Source organism: Salvia splendens, chromosome 14, assembly GCF_004379255.2.
Source record: "Salvia splendens isolate huo1 chromosome 14, SspV2, whole genome shotgun sequence".
NCBI lineage: Eukaryota > Viridiplantae > Streptophyta > Magnoliopsida > Lamiales > Lamiaceae > Salvia > Salvia splendens.
In genome coordinates, this window is record NC_056045.1 from 27,798,522 (window position 1) to 27,818,000 (window position 19,479).

Below are 19,479 nucleotides of genomic sequence, written 5' to 3' on the forward strand. Positions count from 1 at the left end.
TAGTGTTTTGATGAACCTTAAAATATCTCTTGCCCCAAAACATATAAATATCAAAATTAAATTAAAAATATCAAATTTGTGAGGGGATCCCACTCCCCCATAAAATCTGGAAAATGGAACTAATTCTAATTCTAATTCTAATCCTAATTGTAATGATGATATTATAAGATATTTATCTATTCGGAAGAAAACATAATGGTGTCATGTCATTATGAATCTTAAATCAAATCAATTAACATTATGCGATATTTGAAATCTAATTACTATTGATTAAACAAAATAATTTTAAATTAGGCTTTATTTAATTGCTGAATAAATCGAGTCTCAAATTAGATGATAAACGAAACGATGCTCCATATGTAGGGGTGCTTAATCGGTTCTTCGGTTCTCGGTTAACCGGAACTGGTCGGTTAATTGAGGAACCGGGAATCGGAAAATCGGTTCCGGTTCCGTTACCGGTTCCTATTTCTTGAAAAATATCGGTTCCGGTTATAACCGGAACCGACCAGTTCATAACCGGGAACCGGATTGCAATTTAATTTCAATTTATTTTAAATTTTAAAATAATATTTTATACCGTGTGTGTATATGTATATATGTGGCTGTGTGTATATATGTGGCTGTGTGTATATATGTTTTTGGGTGTGTGTGTGTGTATGCTGCTATGTGTTGTGTGAGTGTGTAAGTTGTGTGTGTGTTTATAAATGGTTGTGCGTATGTTTATGTTGCTTTTTTTTGTTAAATGTGTGTGTGTGTGTGTGTGTGTGTGTGTGTGTGTGTGTGTGTATTGAGGTGTGTGTGTTAATGTGTTGTTAAATAATGTTGTGTGTGGATGTGTTGCTTTTATATTTTGCAGATTTAAGTTGTTTCTTTTATATTCTTTCTGTTTGGTTTTTTAGTATATTAGTTTTAGGAGTCGTTTTTTGGTATTGAATGATATTATTTCCGTCTTGTCGATTTGTCGATTTGTATTGTTGTGAGTTTTTTTGAGTTTTTAAGTATTTAATATATTGAAATTTTAGTTATTGGATGATAAATATTGAATCATTTAAATCTTTATTCAAATAAATTCAGATTAAATATTACAAATCGGTTCCGGTTCAGAACCGGAATCGTCTGATTCTTAACCGGCCGGTTTCAAACCGAAACGGATCGGTTCCAGTTCTGAGATTCATGAAAATTTAAAACCGATTAACCGGTCAATCGGTCCGGTTAGAACCAGAACCGGAACCGGCCGAATAAGCAGGCCTATCCATACGAGTATCTTGCACTTAAGAGTTTAAACATTTTTATTATATAATAAATAAAATATAGTATTTTTTTAATTGCGCCCCATAAATATTTTTGATTGAATAGCTTTTAGAAGTCTCTAGAGTCTTAACAGTTTTTCTTTTCCCATATAGTGAAGGGAAAAAGTAGACATGACTAATGACTATCTAGTCAATTTTTCAAGAAATAATTCTCCAACGTCACGTCTTATACTATTTGTCTTGTTATTACGATAAAATAAATATGTATGTGAGTAAAAGTAATTACATAAAGTATTATGAAAACGTTAAATAATGCTGGATTGGAAAATAATATCTGACTGACAAAGTTAAATTCGATTGATTGATTAATTAATAAAAAGTTGTTCAATTGTTGGCTAATCTTGATTTGGGGTGGTTCAACATGTACATGGAAAAGTTAGTTTTGTAAATATTAAATGGGAATCCATGTCTTATAATCCCTAATTGTTTTATGATAGATTAGATATTCTTTATATTCATTAGACTTCTTTTATAACCATGAAAGATAGCATTTTTTCTACCAAAAAAAGTTTCTCAATTTAATAACTAGTTTTTTAAAATTATATGGTGCTATTAATAATGTATCCAAGATTTTTGATTTGTAGTGCAACAAATAATGCATCAACATCGTAGCAATCAACATTGTGTCTGCATCGAGTGGTCGCAATTGTTGTCGTTATCGTCTTTTCCTTCTTTTCGTCTTTCACTCTGCGCAATTCCTTTCCTCCCTATACTTCTATGGATATTGGATGATGGGTTATGGAATAATAGAATATGAGGCGTTGTGGATAATAGACTTTTGATAAAAAAAAAATAGACGAGAGTCTCACAGTCTCACTGCTGGATTTTCGCAAACGAAATTGAATTTCGGATTATGTATAATTTAATTTCAGTTTGGATAACGTTTCGACTTTTTGGGGGCGATTGTGCTTCGCCATTTGGAAATCTTGTGTTGAAATTTATTGATTTAAATAAGACTTATTCCATTATCTTCATGATTTAATTGGTCACACCATTTACTTCCTCTATTTTTTAATAGATAAATAAGAAATCCGCATTATGAGTTATGAAAATTCTACTAAAATAATAGTAGTGTAAATGTTATACAAATATTTACTCGTGAATTGAACTAGGTCAAGATTGAAATTTTAGATGCCCTATTCTAAATATGCACTTTCTACCTTCTCCTGATTATTTAATTCCTTGAGTCCTTCTCAAGTAGTAATATTTTGCACAATCAAATTATATATTCAAATTTAAATGAGAGTAAAGTTTGTAACGTGAACTCAAACCATCGAATATTTATCTCAGGAATAATTCCGATTCCAAAACCAAAATTTCAGTCATCCACACCAAAACTTCATCTCAATCTTAAAGCAATCGAACTAATTTCGACGATCAACAACTACCTAAAAAACTAAATTGATAGTAATATTATATAGCTAATGTAGATGAGCATCAAATTGAATAATCCATCCGAAAACAAAAGAAAAGAAGCCAATTGCAAATGCAAAATACATAACTTAACAAAGATATATGGACAAACCAATCCATACACTACCAAAAACAAGATTACTACTAGTTGGCCTTTCCTACTTCTTTGCTACCAACCAACACGCAAAAAAAAAAGAGGGGAACGAGATTTCTAAATAGTGCGACCTCCTATCTTATAACAGAGAAGTCTACGGATCGAACTCGACGATCCCCCTTCCCTAAGCCTAACAAAAGGATGCTATGTGACAACACACAACCATCACCACCAATTTTTTACAAACTCAACTTTAACCACAAATTTACATGGCAAAGTAAACCAAGAAACACACATGTTTCTTGGCTGTTGTCATCTTGAGATTCTGATTTACACTCTGATGCTCCTCCTCAACCCGTGAGGCTGCAACACAATCCGGGGCTCATCCTCTCTTTTCCTCTTTGGTAGGGAGAGAGAAGAGATGGTTCGGGCTGAGATCACCTTCTTCACAAGCAGCCTCCACCGGGGGTCGTTCCCTCGTCTGTCTTGTTGTGTCTTTAACTTGAAATGTCTGTGACATAACCATACCAAACTTTAGTTGATTGTTAGGACCAGCTGTATTTTAATTTAAGTGTTTGTTCCTACTTATATTTCATCCCAACCCCACTAAAATTATCATAGTAGTATATCAGGAGAATTTGACAATTAAATGTGACTGCTAACAACCAATACCAAAATCAGATCTAGCAAGGCATATTCTTGATCTAAAATCAGTGAACATATCTGGCAGATTCATCAAAAAAAGATATAACCCAACAATGACAGCTTGATTCATTTCCCTTTTCATAGAGAATGTAAAGCAATTTAGCATATCTCACCAAATAAAGTAATCTATATATGCTAAAAAACTAGACTCTTTCTATCTGGCTAATCCAAGTGAATTCCCCAATGCTTAGCTAAATCAAGCAATTAAGTAAAGATTGAAAAACCAAGAAATGCTTCTCATTACCTGCAGAGGGGGACTCTGCATTCGTCCGGTTGATCACAAATCGAAGAGTGCAGCTTGAACAGCTGCCACATCCGGGAACAACGCGAACACCCTCCATTAACCCTCTTCTTGCAAGCACCAAAATGCTTGATCAGAAGCTGAATCCCTTGGCAGGTTGAGAACTTGCTGCACGGGCCCTTATGCTCGTTCGGGTCCATGTCACACGGGCCAACGCTCGTGCATCCCTCCGAACATATATGCTCGAGACAATCCATTGCTTCGCTCAGTTGCATATACAAGCTCTGCTCCTCCCTGTGCCTCCTCGTTTTCTTCTTCCTCTACACCAATCAACAATAGTCCATCAATATCAAATCAAGAATCCAAAACATACACCACAAGAAGTTCGAGGTACAAGTTAATGAGGTGTATACCGATTCAGTTTCATCGATGAATTGTAAAATCTCGAGCTCGAGATAGGGATCATGCTCTTGCAAGAACCTCCACGCCTCGGTCTCCTCGACAGCTTTATATTTATCAGAAACCAATCTCATACACTTGAGGTAGAGATCCGGCGCGTTGCACAATCTTGCAAGCTGAAGCACATCAACCACGTTTTCAACGCTCAATCGCTTAGCTAAACCTCTTGTGCATATCTGCTTCAGCTGCTGCACAGAGTAGACATGCGACAAGGCTAAGAGGTGGATTCCATAGCTCTCCATATGCTCATCGCTGCACCTGAAATAAATCACACCGGAAGGGCAATTTAGTAAATACAGTTTGACAGAATTCCAAGTTCCTGTGATGTTGGAAACTCTGTAATTCGCCGCGCCTACCAAAACAGTAACTCGAATCAATAAAATATCTACAATCCACCAACTAAGAACGCGGATAATAAGCCACGTGTCGAGGAGGTTGTGAAATGGACGGCGGATGTGAAAATTATTGTTTGTGCTTCTTTAATTGGTCGAATTTAAAATTATAGCTTGAGAGTTGGAATAGCTTTTTGAATATAAAAAAAAAAAGTAAAATATACATATGTTGATTAGAACAACAAACTTACTTATTCAAATAGAGAAACCGGAGGAAGACATGGACGGCGTCGTACGGTACGCCGGAGATTGTGATTTTCCGTTCAGTGCTCCGGTGCTTCTCCGGCCTCTCGATTATGCTCTCCAGCACCGCCGATGCTGATGCCTGCAAATTTCCCCACTTATTAAAAAAATGCCACAATTTAACAATTCCGATCAAAAAACAGAGATTTGTGTTAAAATTGAATGCTCTGGAATTCAAATCGAACTAAAGTGAAGTGGAAAACGATCCAAACACACAAATAGAACTGAATTAAGCTGATGAATCAACACAATTGAAGATCAGAGAGTAAATTTACCAAAATCTTAGAGTGCGCCGGAATTCGCTGACCGGCGGAGGTGAGGACGAACATATCCGGTTCCGGCATGTCGCCGGCGCCGGCGTAGGGAGGAGTGTATTTGAGTCTCATTTTGCCGGAAAGTTTCTTCTTCAGCTGCACCATGATTAATAAAATACTAGTTTTTGAGGTCGCTTTTTGCGTGGAGAGATTGTGATTTGTGAGAAGGAGAAATGAGAGGATCGTATTTATAGGCGACTCCAAAGCTTGACCCGGTAACCCGGACCCGGTTACGCCTAAATGAAAAATGTTTGGCTTCCACGCGCTGTCGGGTCGGGCGACTTCGTTTTGGTAGGTAATTTGGTCAAAGACTCTTTCAATGTATGTAGTAGATCACATTTAATTTAATTTAATTTAATTTAATTAAATAAAATTAATTCTTTGATTGGATATTGGTGGGATACTATCTTGGAATTATTTATTTTATTTCAAGTAGAATAACATTTTGCCTTCAAAATTCGTATACTACTAGAAGTGGTATTCCTTGATGTTTCCTCGAATTTTCAAAATAGTAATTTGATTTTGTTTGATCAGTTATAATTGGCTTGGATATTATAAACCTTATTCAAGTCAAACATTAGTGTTGCTCGATAATTTGGTTATAAACATTTATTTCATTGGCTACTTTAAAAAGTTAGCATATAGTATATCAAAAGAGCTACTCAAACGACTAACAATTATTACAAGTCAGCAATTGTCTTATGGGACATTTTTTTTGGTGAAATGGGTGGTAGACACCCACAAAACATATTAAAAAAGTAGGACTCACCCACAAAACATATTAAATTCTTTAAAACATTATCATCCAGATGGAACTGATCCAACATTAAGTTTTTCTCAATTTGCATCATTAACATCTAAATTTTAAAACTTCACTATACTGCAATTTCGATGCATATATATGAGCAGGATTTAGATTCAAAACAACCAAACCGCATTCAAGTATTCACGAATTCGGGCATTCACGATTTGGAATTTTTCTTGCATAATTGTAGTAAAGTTATTATTCAATCTGCATAATTTGAAAGATGTGAGATTGACCAAAAGTCAACCACAAATTAAGATTAAATAATACTCCCTCCGTCCCAAAGAAGATGGCACACTTGGGAGATGACACGAGATTTTAGGAGATGTTGTTTTGTGTGTTAAGTAGGGAGAGAAAATATAATTTTATAATTAATGCGAGATGAAACTTTTTCCAAAAGAGGAAATGTGTGATATCTACTATGGGACGGGGTAATTTTCCCCTTTTAAATTCATAAAAATCAAAATTATTTTTATATATTTTACATACTCCACATAAGTAGACATCTCTTGAATGTCCCTTTGGAAACATCAATAACTCTATTAAAAATCTTGATTAGCTATAAAACAAACCTAATCAACTATGCTAGATATCTAACTAAAAGATAGGATTAGGATGTATTATTAATATAGTGCTAATATAAGTCATAGTGGGTTCCAAAATTTTGACTTGAAATACCCAAACCACCCTTGGAAGTTCCAAATTGAACTAATTAAACCCTAGTAGATTTTTTTATAAGCCAAAAAAATTGAATTGTGGATAAGAGTGGAAATGGGGAAGGGTCAAATATGAATAAACGGCCTTTTGAGTTGAGAAGCGCCTAATATAAATTGGCCTTGCCCCATATTTAAATCCACGTGTCAATCTAATCCCTTTCAACAGCGCACTTTTCCAGCCTGTCTGATTCTTTTAACATAAAAAATAAAAATATTTAGTACATGTTGGAGCTCTAGGGCCACGTGGCAGGAAAAGGCCATTTCCCACTTGTGAAAAGTCCCAAAATTGTTGCCGTGGACGATTGGGGTCAAGTGGGGAGTAGTAGATTGAATTTGGGTCATTACTTATTGGCATGTTTTGTTAATGGTAACCATAGGGTTATGAATTTGATTATGAGGTGTTTGAGAAGTCAAGTACACTTGATTAGTAGTGATGGATTGTTTGGTTCATGTTTTGTTACTTTGAAAGAGTGTTTGGTGGGTAAAGTAAATACGTCTAATGTCAGTTATAAAAATGTAAATGTAGATTCTACTAGAAAAATTCTGATATTGTTGTTACAATAGAGAGATGTAAAAAAATGATTTTAGTTATATGTTTACAGCGATCCAATGATTCAGCAATATAACAATAACAAGCTAGACAATCTACAACAATATAAAATATTTAAGACATTAGTACAATAAAGAATTAACTATATATGCACAAAAAGAAGAAAACACCAAATGACAGCAGAAGGACCTCCCAATACCTCACATCAACTACAAACAATCACATGAAAAGGATAACAACACAACATAATCAAGCCACAAAAGTAAAATCAATAAATCCTCATTATTCAAAATCAAAAATATTTTATACTCCTATATATGGCTCTTTTAATTACTCAACTCTATGTAGGGTGTGTGGTCTTGATTTGTAGATTGGTGTGAATTAGGGGATACATGTATTGTTGAGTTTATGCATTCAAGAGGTGAGTGATTGATTGGTCCCCAAGATCGTATTATACATGTGTGGAGACAAAAGATTTGATTGGTCTATTATTAGTCATCTTCAATGTACTAAAGAGTAACTTTAAACTACACATTGCACTCGAATATATTTTATATGATAAAAGAATAGATAGATCTATAACATTTTATATGATGAAAGTGTAGACACATGAGTTCATATCGGTATTTTCTATAAATTGCTAGATATTCGCTCAATTTTGATGTTGTATGCATGCTTTAAAATTTGTATGTAAATTACTAAATTCTTGGTTTGTTTTGATTTTATAACCCATCAAAATTTGAACACTGACATGCATTGAGAATTGAGAATACACTTACGTCTTATTATCAGACGTCAACAACAATGACATTACATTATAGGTAGTGAAACAATTAAATAAAAAAATTAAATCAAATAATTTTATTTGTTGTAGCCTCTTCCATCTTATTTCTCGCTTGATTCTCGGTTCTCTTTTTCTCCATCACATCTCAATTTTTTCTTATTATCAAACCTAATTCAACAAATAAAACTATTTAACATAATAAAATAATAGTATATCGTTTTGATTGATGTCTGGTATATGTAAGTAAGTTATTAAACTCTGTCAGCGTTTGAATGTTGACTTTTTGTAAAATTAGAACAAGCCAATAGTTTGATATGCAAGTTTGAATATGCAAATTTGAAAGTTGGTATCGCAAGTTTATGAGCGATTATGTATTTTATTTAAAACCAATGTGTAGCATGTCGAATACTTTTATGGGATACATCAATTAATCAAATACTATATACAGTAACTGTTAGATATTATAAATAATTTTAAAGATCTTAATACACGCTCAACTTATTTATAAAAAATCTTGAATATATTGTTGGTGAAATCTTGAATACTCCCCCTGTCCACGAAATATAGGGCATTTTCATTTTCTACCATCGTTTTGAAAAAATGATAATAAATAGTTAAGGTAGAGAGAGAAAAGTAAGAGAGATAATAACATAGACAAGAGACTTCTCTACATTATTCTCTCACGTACTTTACTTTCTCTCCACTTTAACTATTTATTATTATTTTTTCAAAGCGGGTGCAGAAAAATGAAAGTGCCCTATTTTTCGTGGACGGACGGAGTATATTTTACGTGCAGAAGTCTTTGTTCGTTGTATGTATGAATGCAATTCTAATATGGCCATCATTTTGTGATTGTAGTTAAACCGACAATAAAGAATTCCACATTTAACACCTGAACAAATGATATGCATTGACCGAATAAATTAATTAGCTAGTTACAAATTAATCACAGCATTAAAATCTAAAGTTTTTGGCTTCTACCAGAATATTATTCTCGACTACAATTTCGACCTTATAATATATAGGTAGATTAAATAAGTAAACCTCCAAAGCCACCCATGTTCTAGTACATAGATGGAATCCTTAATTTATAGTACTACTGTTGGCAATTGAAACATAAAATGAACATAAAAAATATCTCACATCGGTGTACACAAAGAGCTTAATCCACTATATAAGTCTCATGGGTCTCTCCTCCTATCACCAATTGGTTTTAGGATGGAACCCATGGATTTCTATCATGGTATCAGAGCTGGTCACCGATTGTGGGCTAAAATTGACTGACCCAGCAGTATATCTGGGCTGAAACCGAAAAAAAATGACTGACCCAGCAGTATAACTGGGCTGAAAATTTGGGCCAGTGGTCCAACCGATCGGAAAAAAATTGGGCCGATTGTCCAATCGATCATAAAAAAAGTCCAACCCCTCCAAGATTCACCTTGAAGGGTTTGAGGGAGGATGTTGGCAATTGAAACATAAAATGAACATAAAAAATATCCCACATACCCTCCAAGATTCACCTTGAAGGGTTTGAGAGATTCACCTTGAAGGGTTTGGGGTTTGAGGGAGGATGTTGGCAATTGAAACATAAAATGAACATAAAAAATATCCCACATACCCTCCAAGATTCATCTTGAAGGGTTTGAGGGAGGATGTTGGCAATTGAAACATAAAATGAACATAAAAAATATTCCACATACCCTCCAAGATTCACCTTGAAGGGTTTGAGGGAGGATGTTGGCAATTGAAACATAAAATGAACATAAAAAATATCTCACATCGGTGTATCTTGGAGGGGTTTGAGGGAGGATGTTGGCAATTGAAACATAAAATGAACATAAAAAATATCTCACATCGGTGTATCTTGGAGGGGTTTGAGGGAGGATGTTGGCAATTGAAACATAAAATGAACATAAAAAATATCCCACATCTTTATACACAAAGAGCTTAATCCACTATATATAAGTCTCATGGGCCTCTCTTCCTATCACCAATTGGTTTTAGGATGAAACCTATGGATTTCTATCAACTACTCATACTTATATTATATCACCATTTTAATTTTGGAAGATGTGTGTGATATGGTTTACTTAATAGCAAAAATTTGAAAATAAAACAAACCTTTCTGAAACTTTTTTACACGTGATATGCATTTTACATTTCAGTAATTTAGATAAATTTATTAGTGATATTTGTATATAAATATAGCATGTGCAATACTAATATATAGTACTCCATATTTAAATAGAGAACGAAACGTGGGTCTCAATTAAAGTGGAGACTTTGAAAATCTTGTTGTCAAATTTTGACTAATTCCTTTTTAGTACTACTAGTAAAGACTTCACTAATCAAGCCTATGCTTCACTACAAAGTATTGCTTTTACTTTTTGGTTCGAATTTTTTAATATAAAGATATACAGTTAATTCCACGTACGTACATTCGGAATTAATGTGTCGTGTGGTATATATTGTTATTTATGTCTATATTCTCGAAAGAAAATAGTCACGTGTTATTATTATATCTCAACAATGAAAATTGTATAGCTTCCAAGAAATTGGCCACAATGCGTATTTAAATGTTGTAACGAAGAATTAGTTTTAATTGAACTAAAAATATAGGATTTTCGATCTTAAATTATATATGAAGATATACTCTGTTAGCATGTCATATTTAAAATAATAGTTCCTATTTTTATACTATGAATTCACATTACTATAACAATTTGTATTTTTTACTTTGAAAATAGTACTACATATTAATATAATTTACATCCTGTTTTATACTATGAATTCACGTTACTTTATAGCAATTTGTATTTTTTTACTTTGAATATAGTACATATTATTATAATTTACACACATATATGTCGATGTGAATTTTATTGAAATATGACATATACAAATAGAAGAGTCGTCTTAGTATAGTCTTGGCCTATTCGTGCATGCATGTATCCTACTAAGCAAACAATCACCACACATAACTATGAGACTTCTATGGATTTATCAAAATTTGGAAAAATAAATATTAATAAATTATTGCACGGTTAAGGTTTTCTTTGGATCGATCATACCACAAAACAGACTTTGGATTGCTCCATACCATTAAAATTTAACTAATTTTAATCTTAATAGTATTATACATTATTTGCCTTTTAAAATATTTAGCAGCATGCTGACGTAATTGCCTACGGTGGTTCGCCGCGAAGCTTCTGTTAGTTTGGAAAAACATTTTACTTTTTTATAATTTATTTATTTTTGATAGACACCTGATTGGTTTACATATTTACAAGTGTGCGTTATAATATTTGACATTATTCTTAGATAAAGAAAAAACTGTATAAAATTGGTCCATGATTAACGTTTCTATTAACTTTCAATTTGATCGATGGTGATAAGTTATATTAATTGATGAAGCTCTTAAATTGAGCAACATAATCAAAAATCGTGTTACATGCAGTTAGGTGGCATCGGTTTTATTTAATTAATTATACTGAAACATTATACTATAAAAATATAGAACATAAAAGATACTATAATTATAATTTATTAAATTAAATTAGTGGTGTATCTTGTTCCAGATTTCAGACCATATATTACACGAATCTGAAATTAGAAATTTCATGTTTGAGATCACGGAAAATTAGGGTTGAATTAAGAATTAAAAATTAGTAAACAAAACAGTAAAATTAGCAATATTTTAATTAAAGTCAATTATATCACTGAGTATCTCTCGGTAAAATAACACATGCCCACATGCAAAGAATTAGTTAATGGGAAGGAGAACAAATCAATAATTCAGTTAAAAAAATGGGTTGTGTAATAAGCAAAAAGTTTTAAAAATTTGCTATCATGCTTTCAATTTATGATTTATTTGAGTGAAGAATGAAATTATAGCTGTAGATTAATTTATTATTATATGTATCAACTCAAAATAATTAAATGCATATATAAGACCTGAATTTTTATTGGTTGAGATTTGGGCATAAATCAAAACCAAAACGACGTTGTGATTATACGTAATAATTAAAATATATGTTTCTTCAGTGATGCTAGATAACATTAATATATGACTCCCAATACAAGTACTTAATTTTAAAAAAAATTCAATTATGTGATATCGAATTTTAAATTTTTTACTATTGATAAATTATTGCAATAAAATTAATAAATACAATGTACTTATTAATTAGAATAGTTGGCATCCCTCCTTAAAAAGGAAAAAAATGTATCTCCCTTCCAAAGAAAGTAAAATTATATTTTCAATATAATTATCAGAAATTAATAAATAAAAAAGATCTTGTAGCTTCTAAGCTATGCACTGTACAGGATATTTATATGAGTTTTAATTAGTTAGACGATAATCATTTCATTATGAATCATGACCCGTTGAAATAACACGAATGCATCCAAATTTAAATTACTCATAAATATGTCGAAAAAGATTTTTACACTTGTGATGCGAAAAATCCACAGTTTCGCACTGGATTTATTGATTTTCATATAAGTCAACACATTAAATATCATATATGGATGATTTAAATTATGGAAACGTGTCAATAGCACTTTGGATTGGACCAACCACAAAAATCAAAAATAAAATTGCTAACATGTTAATAATTTAGCAATTTTGTCGATTTGTTTATCTATCATATACTTATCAATGTTCATGATTTAACCAGGGCTAAGATATTTTAAGCCTTTCCATTTCATTTCTCTCTTTTTGTGAACGTTAAAATCTAAAAAATTGACACCTTACTAGTTTTTATGCTTTTTATGGACATCATTTTCACATTCACGATGTGTGGCACACAAATTATTGACATGTCACGTTTGAGTAATAATAATTGAAAACGATTTAATTTTGTGGAGTTTTATTAATAAAAAACCATAATTTATTTTATTAAATATTTAATAATGATTTTTAAAATTTTGTGTTGAGACATGATAACATTATTGTCATTGGCTTATCTTGTGGTGAGTAAAAGCGTCCATGTTTATTTGCCATCGAAAACATGTCGTTCCAATATAAGTATGATTGGAAAAAGATCTAATTATTTCAAAAGATTCACGTTTGTGTTCTAACATAAATATCTCTAAATTTACAGGTGATCTTTCTCACATGTTCATAATATATGGTGGATAGTTCTTTAACTAAAAAATATGTAATTTCAAATTTTCATTTAATCTTAATAACTCATATAAGAAGTTCTGCAGATATCCAAATTGAGAGGATAATATACTACGTATATGTGCGAGTAACATGGGACATGGTGAGTAATATTTTAAAAAATATATTTGATAATGATATGAAAATATTTTTCTACCATACCAACCATCTACTTATTTTTTGAGAACATCTCCTCTTTTTTTCCAGATTAAAAAAAAAGAAATTTTTTAAACAACATAGTGTATTAGAAAAGAAATAAAGAAATTCATACACACCACGTCTTATAGGAGTAAAATAATTGGCAATAATATCCAAATAACCTAAAAGCCCAATTGTATTTGAGCCCATCATTCTGGAAAAAGCCCGCTAATTTTCCCAAGTAACGAAAGAGGCTATTTGTAGAATTTATTTTTTTAGCTTATAACTTGGCCTCAATCTCTGTGCATCAAGTGATTGGTAAAATGGGCTTAGTTTTATTTGCCGAAAATGGGCTTATTTTCCTGGCTGTAAGTATATATAAAATGGGTTTCATTTTGGCTTTAGAAATATTTAAAAAAAACTATAAATACAAAAAATTAAGATAAATAAATTATGCAATTAGTTTTGTCTTTTATTTAAAAAAGGCAATGGGAAATAGCAATCATGCAAGCGTAGGATTCACTTGTTGCCTTCTCAATTTTTGGTTTCGTATTTAACTATTACGGTGTGTGTATTTTTATTCAAAATAAATTTATGTGTCGTGGTAGTAATTTTAATTTTAATTTTATTTTATGAATGTTTCAGGTTTTGATTTTTACAATTAGATTAATTTGTATTTATAGTATTATTTGTAAAATTAACTTATTCGTATAATTAATTCAGTTTTATTAAAAAAACTATAAATACAAAAAAATAAGATAATTAATAGATTATGATGAATATGTAGTCATGTTAAAAAAGTAGAATTATGACAGTGAAGTGTACTGAATAATAAAAGAGAAGAATTATTTTAGTGGATGGCCTCACTCCACTTCATTCTAGAAAAAAGTTATTCTTCCAATCCAAAGTAATTTTTGTTTGTGATATATGACTAGTCAAAATCAAATTTTGTTATGAAATTTATGGTAGTTTGCTTTGTAATTGGTATATGTTCTGCACGTGATTCGAAATTGATGGGGCATGATTTAGAAGAATAATTTCTATCAACCACCACACTTTTTTGGATCAATTTATAACTAATAGTATAAGTAATAATAGTAACTACTTTTCCACCATCTCACATGGTTAAATCATTTCAAAGAACCATGTCTCACGAATTAAGAAAACTTAAAAACAGTGAAAAGAATAATTTCATTGCACTGGAATATATTACAAGAAAAGAAATTATTAGTTTTCTTTCAGTGTTATCTTTTCCCCTTTTATTAAACAAGAAATATCCAAAAGATATCTACATTATAAAAAAGGAAATTTCAGGGAGCAAAAATAGAATTAATAGAAGTATAGGGATAAGTAAAAAAGGTCAAAAGTCACATGGAGATGGAGAAAAACTTGCATTTTTTTATTTCCTTTTATATATATATGCATTATTAATTTCTTTAAATATCCATTTTTATGTAGTAGTATTAAATTATATTATTGGTTCGAATTTCATCTAACTTATGAGACTATTATATTCCTATCTTGTAAAAAAACTTAACGAACTGTCGAAACATTGTACTATATTAATTATTTCATCAAAACTATAGAAAGAACGACATAATTTGAAACGTTGCTACAAACGTATTATTACACCAAACTATCTACAACTATGTGAGTCGCTCATCGAGCAATTAAGTATCGTTTTGTTTATATAATAAACATACTTATAAAATTAATTTTAATACACATGCACTAAATTAATGTAACACTTAAAATGATTTCACAAGTAGTTCAAGAAAAAGGGCAAGTTTTAACGGAAACAATGAAAATGACTTATAATCAATGCATGATATAGAAATTAGTCAGTTGAAGGCTAAGTATTTAATTAATGGAATTTGAGAATTGTTTTTTGTCAATAAAATGCAGTTGTAACCAATTACTAGCTGCCCCAATTGAAAGAAGATCAAATTGCATGTGCATGTGCCATGTTGCCTTTTGTCACATCAAAAATCCAAATTTCAACTAATTAAATGTTTTGAATACCTGAAAGAAAATCTTCACATCATTGGCCCCAATAGCATTAGGTTTAATCCAATCAAATTAGCATAATGTTTCTTTAGTTTCCGTTTTCCACTTTTCTTTTTAATTGAATGAAGAAGGTGACATTAAAAAAAAGTTGATATAAAATTGAGATGCAATTACTTACATTGAAATTTTAAAAAAACAACCATTTAGAACGCAAAAGAAAGTGTTTTAAATTAATAATAAATTAACTTAATCTTTTATTTTTTTAGGATGCTTCTATTTGCGTTCTCTAATATTAGTTGTGACACCAATAATAAGGACGCTTTTTGAAGCGTTAGTGGTATATTTAAAAACACAAATTAGCGTCATTAACTGCATTAAAAAATATTCTTAAAGAATTATATTGTTGTAGTGTGATATAATGATTAGTTTTATTTACACTATTATATGAGATATTTATTTGTTTCATTTTTCAACGAAAATCGTTCTTTACATTCTTACTTGGTCTTCAAAATTTTATAGAGTAAGAGTGGGTCCTTTTGTTTTCTTAAATATTGTTTCAAACTAATAAGCCTTTTCATATATCCGTCAAGGGCTACATATTTCCTAGTTTGATAATTTTATTTTTTAGTTCACTAAGAATTTAATTAGTAGCATAAAAATGTACACATGGAATTCTATATAGCCTTAATTATTTATAAAAAAAATATCCAATGGGTTAATTAGTTTTATATGTAGAGCCCGCAGCTAAAACTAATAATTACAACAATTAATATGAATGTTAGCTACGTACCTATATTAGTTGAGAGATATTATGTGACTCTTATGGTGCATCAAAGATTTAAATTCTAAAATTGGAAAATTGTAAAGCATAATTTAATAAAAAATTATTAAAGAGGAGTAATTAATTTGAAGAGGTAAGTGCATGTAGTTGGCATTATCGATAAACACAGTATCTGATTCCCTATCTTACCCAATTAAAATAATAATTCCCATATCACTCTCACCATTAAGATAATAATCTTTGACTGATTTAGAATGTTCATCCCACATATAGTTACAATACTATCTGTAATTGGAATAAAATATTTTATCTTAACCTTAATCAATTCGTAGGTAATATTTGGTTCATAGCACTTGTCTTCTCTACATCCACTCTTCTAATTTGTTTTGTTTATGCCATTTGTCTTTCTCTACATCCACTCTTCATAGTGTATTTTAGAGCTTTGTGTTTTATTTGTTGTTTGTCTTGATTGGTTTTTCATCTTAGTTATTGTTTTAACTTATTATTATTTTTTAATCTTTATCAGTTTTAGAGACCTTTTTACGTTTAGGTATGTGATGCCCAATACATGGTGGTTCATCCTTTATGATTGGATATGTGACACTCAATAATAATTTGAGTTTGATATTTAAACTTATTATTTTGTTAAAGTTGTGGTGATGAGACTACTCTGTTTTAGATTCGGGTAATGTTAGTTTGTTTCTGTTTTCTCTGTTTTTATATTAGATTTAGATAGAATTTTTTATTCATTATTCTTTTTTGTTGTTTATATTTTGACTCGGCTTTGTTAACTCACATTTTTTGGATTTAGAAGTTTTTGTACAATAAATAAATAAATAAAGAGATGGGTGAGATAGAGGAAAATTATATTATATCAACTCTGCAGCACTTGCTTTCTCAAAGACCAAATTACATGTGTAAAGTGACGGTACTACCCATGGTTGAGGATTAGCAGGCCGAGGTTGTAATAAAAAGTAACAAAAGTGAAAAATTGATGGAAATAAAGATCCACCAAAATAAAAACAAAAAAATAAAATTAAAAAGGAAAAAAAGAAAAAAAGAAAGAAAGAAACCTAGTGCTCCTTGGACCAATTAAGTGGCCATTCTAAAGAAGAGCATTAAATTCAAATTTCAACATCATTTAGGGTTCCTTAGCTAGAATTCCACTTTGAGGGCTTTAATGAAACAATTTAGCTTCGTTCACAAGGTCATAATAGTATTTCCAATCAACAATGCGACCCCTTCCGACAATTCAGGCTACCGGCTCCAGCCGTGATCGAGCTGACTAGGCTCGACGGTCGGGCGCCAAGGCTCGACGCTTTAGCGTAGCTCGACGACGCCCCAGCCCCTGACGGCGTGAAACACGCACCGTTCAACATTAGATCCCCCTCTGATCTCCAATTCCAACTCTTCCACTGACTTTCGGGCGCGTCCTCGTGTTTGGTCACCTTCACCAATTTCAATTAAATTGTCAACAAACCTAACTCCATATCAGCTACATGTATGAATGCCTTTAATAGAAGTAGTAGAAATAGTACAAAGTATTTATTTCACTCATCCAATATCAACATATACATAATTGTGACAATTAAATTTGTGAACGGCTAAATATTTTATAGTAGCAAACTACAGTATATATTCAACTTGAATAGTAATAAAATAATAGACGCATTAATTAGTATACTCTATAGTAATTGCCCTATTGAATAATGTCGTTAACTTAATTTAAAGATGTAATAAATTCCTCACCTCTTTACTGAATCTATCATTTGGTGCAAGAAATCTATTGCCTTGGCTATTTATTGTGGGATCCGCACTCCCACCAATGGCATACATCTCCCAATGTGTATAGTCATTGTTGACCACATGAAAGTATCCATGTCTGCATCTGATGATATACAATGACATAATACATACTTAAGTCGAATAATTTTTTTAAAGAATTAAAATAGAATACAATGTTACGTCTCGTATTTCACTAACCTCGGCATTCGTTGAACAAGCCCTTCACCAAAGTGATTAAAGGCAATGGTGACTTGCATCCCTTTATCTTGTGTGTATGAGTCACTATGCCCCAAAAGCATGACTTTATCATGATGGGTCATGTAATTGTTTGTTATGGTGATGGCAGTGGACCCATGGATGGCATCAATCAAGCCATCCTTGCAGTTGGACAAGGAGCAATGATCAACCCACACGTGGCTCCCGCCGAAGATCGACACGCCGTCACCATCGGATATGGTCCTCCACCCGTAGTGCTGTGGAGAGTCCCGCACCATAGCATTCCCGCCTTGCTTGCAATCATGTATGTGGATGCCATGTATGATGATGTTGGTGACACCTTGGATGGTGATGCATGGACCATTGGCAATGTGCACACTAGCCCCCCTACCATCGATGGTCTTGTACGAGTTCATGATCAATTCCTCCTTCAATTGGATGACCATGTCCCGCGCGAATATGATCCATAGCGGCTCGTCCTGGATGACCGCGTGGCGGAGCGTCCCGGGCTTCGGGTTCACGGGGTCGTCACCGCCAGATTCTGTCACGACGTAGATTTTTCCGTCCCGGCCCCCAATGGCATTCTTGCCAAATCCGATCGCGCAGTCGGCCAGCTTCTGGCGATTCTTCTCCCAATTGGAGTCGCACCGCCAGCAGTCGTCGATGGGGTTACCAGTGTTGCAGGACAGGAACCCCAATTTCCTCCTCGAGGCATTCAATTTCCTACAAAATCCACATTGTTAAAACCAATGTACTAACATTAATAAGAAAAAGTGACACATTGCACAACATGAAGAGTTGTACTTCATGCGAGTATGGTTGTACCTATGGACTTCTTGGACTACTAGCTCAGGGTCTTTGAGTGTTGGAGAGGAGGCAATAAGAGAAGGGAGGAAGACTGTAAGCAAGAGGAATAAGAATGATGGTGCCATTGTTTGAATTTTAGAGAGAGAAGGAAATGGAGGAAAGATTAGTGAGAAAGAGAGGGGGAAATGAATGGGATTTATAAAGAGGATTAAAGCCGGACAACATGGCGTGAATTAACTAAACAGGTAGGGCCCACATGGCTTGAGCTCCTTTGGTAATCACTGGTTTTGCGGAGAGGCCACCCCCACCCCACCCCCTACCCTACCCTACCCGTGGTAGTTTTGGTAGTTATGCTGGTCCAATATTTCGAAAAAGCTGATGGTGATTAAATAAATTAAAAAAACAACTTTGGAAATCTAGTAGATTATTTCATTATTTTGATATCTTATGTTAGTTCATGTTTTTGTTATGTGTTGTATTTATAGTGAAAATGGTAGTATTGTTTATGTATATTTTGATTCTCACGAGAATTGCAGTTTTCACGAGAACAAG

General features: G+C 32.4%; 2 protein-coding genes across 2 annotated transcripts; both read right to left on the bottom strand.

Annotated features, from left to right (window-relative positions):
• Positions 1–2,781: 2,781 nt before the first annotated feature.
• On the bottom strand, positions 2,782–5,325 carry LOC121763714 (BTB/POZ and TAZ domain-containing protein 1-like). The gene is made up of 5 exons (XM_042159775.1): positions 5,133–5,325; positions 4,806–4,939; positions 4,177–4,480; positions 3,767–4,083; positions 2,782–3,328 (listed from the first exon to the last, which is right to left on the bottom strand). The coding sequence occupies exons 1-5, from the start codon at positions 5,274–5,276 to the stop codon at positions 3,148–3,150; spliced, it is 1,080 nt and encodes a 359-aa protein (XP_042015709.1). The 5' UTR covers positions 5,277–5,325; the 3' UTR covers positions 2,782–3,147.
• An 11,643-nt stretch (positions 5,326–16,968) lies between these two features.
• Positions 16,969–19,082, bottom strand: LOC121765897 (probable pectate lyase 18). Its single transcript, XM_042162181.1, has 4 exons — positions 18,946–19,082; positions 18,103–18,843; positions 17,869–18,007; positions 16,969–17,567 (listed from the first exon to the last, which is right to left on the bottom strand). Exons 1-4 carry the CDS (start codon positions 19,050–19,052, stop codon positions 17,346–17,348), a joined length of 1,209 nt encoding a protein of 402 aa, XP_042018115.1. The 5' UTR covers positions 19,053–19,082; the 3' UTR covers positions 16,969–17,345.
• Positions 19,083–19,479: the final 397 nt, after the last annotated feature.

Bases quoted from the DNA above. Each gene is read 5' to 3' on its own strand.
- LOC121763714 (XM_042159775.1), bottom strand. From the start codon at position 5,276: ATGGTGCAGCTGAAGAAGAAACTTTCCGGCAAAATGAGACTCAAATAC. The intron at 4,940-5,132 runs GTAAATTTACTC...GGAAATTTGCAG, and splicing joins CGGCGCACTCTAAGATTTTG to GCATCAGCATCGGCGGTGCT. The intron at 3,329-3,766 runs GTAATGAGAAGC...GTTATGTCACAG, and splicing joins TGCAGAGTCCCCCTCTGCAG to ACATTTCAAGTTAAAGACAC.
- LOC121765897 (XM_042162181.1), bottom strand. From the start codon at position 19,052: ATGGCACCATCATTCTTATTCCTCTTGCTTACAGTCTTCCTCCCTTCT. The intron at 18,844-18,945 runs GTACAACCATAC...TGGATTTTGTAG, and splicing joins GTAGTCCAAGAAGTCCATAG to GAAATTGAATGCCTCGAGGA. The intron at 18,008-18,102 runs GTTAGTGAAATA...GTATATCATCAG, and splicing joins CTTGTTCAACGAATGCCGAG to ATGCAGACATGGATACTTTC.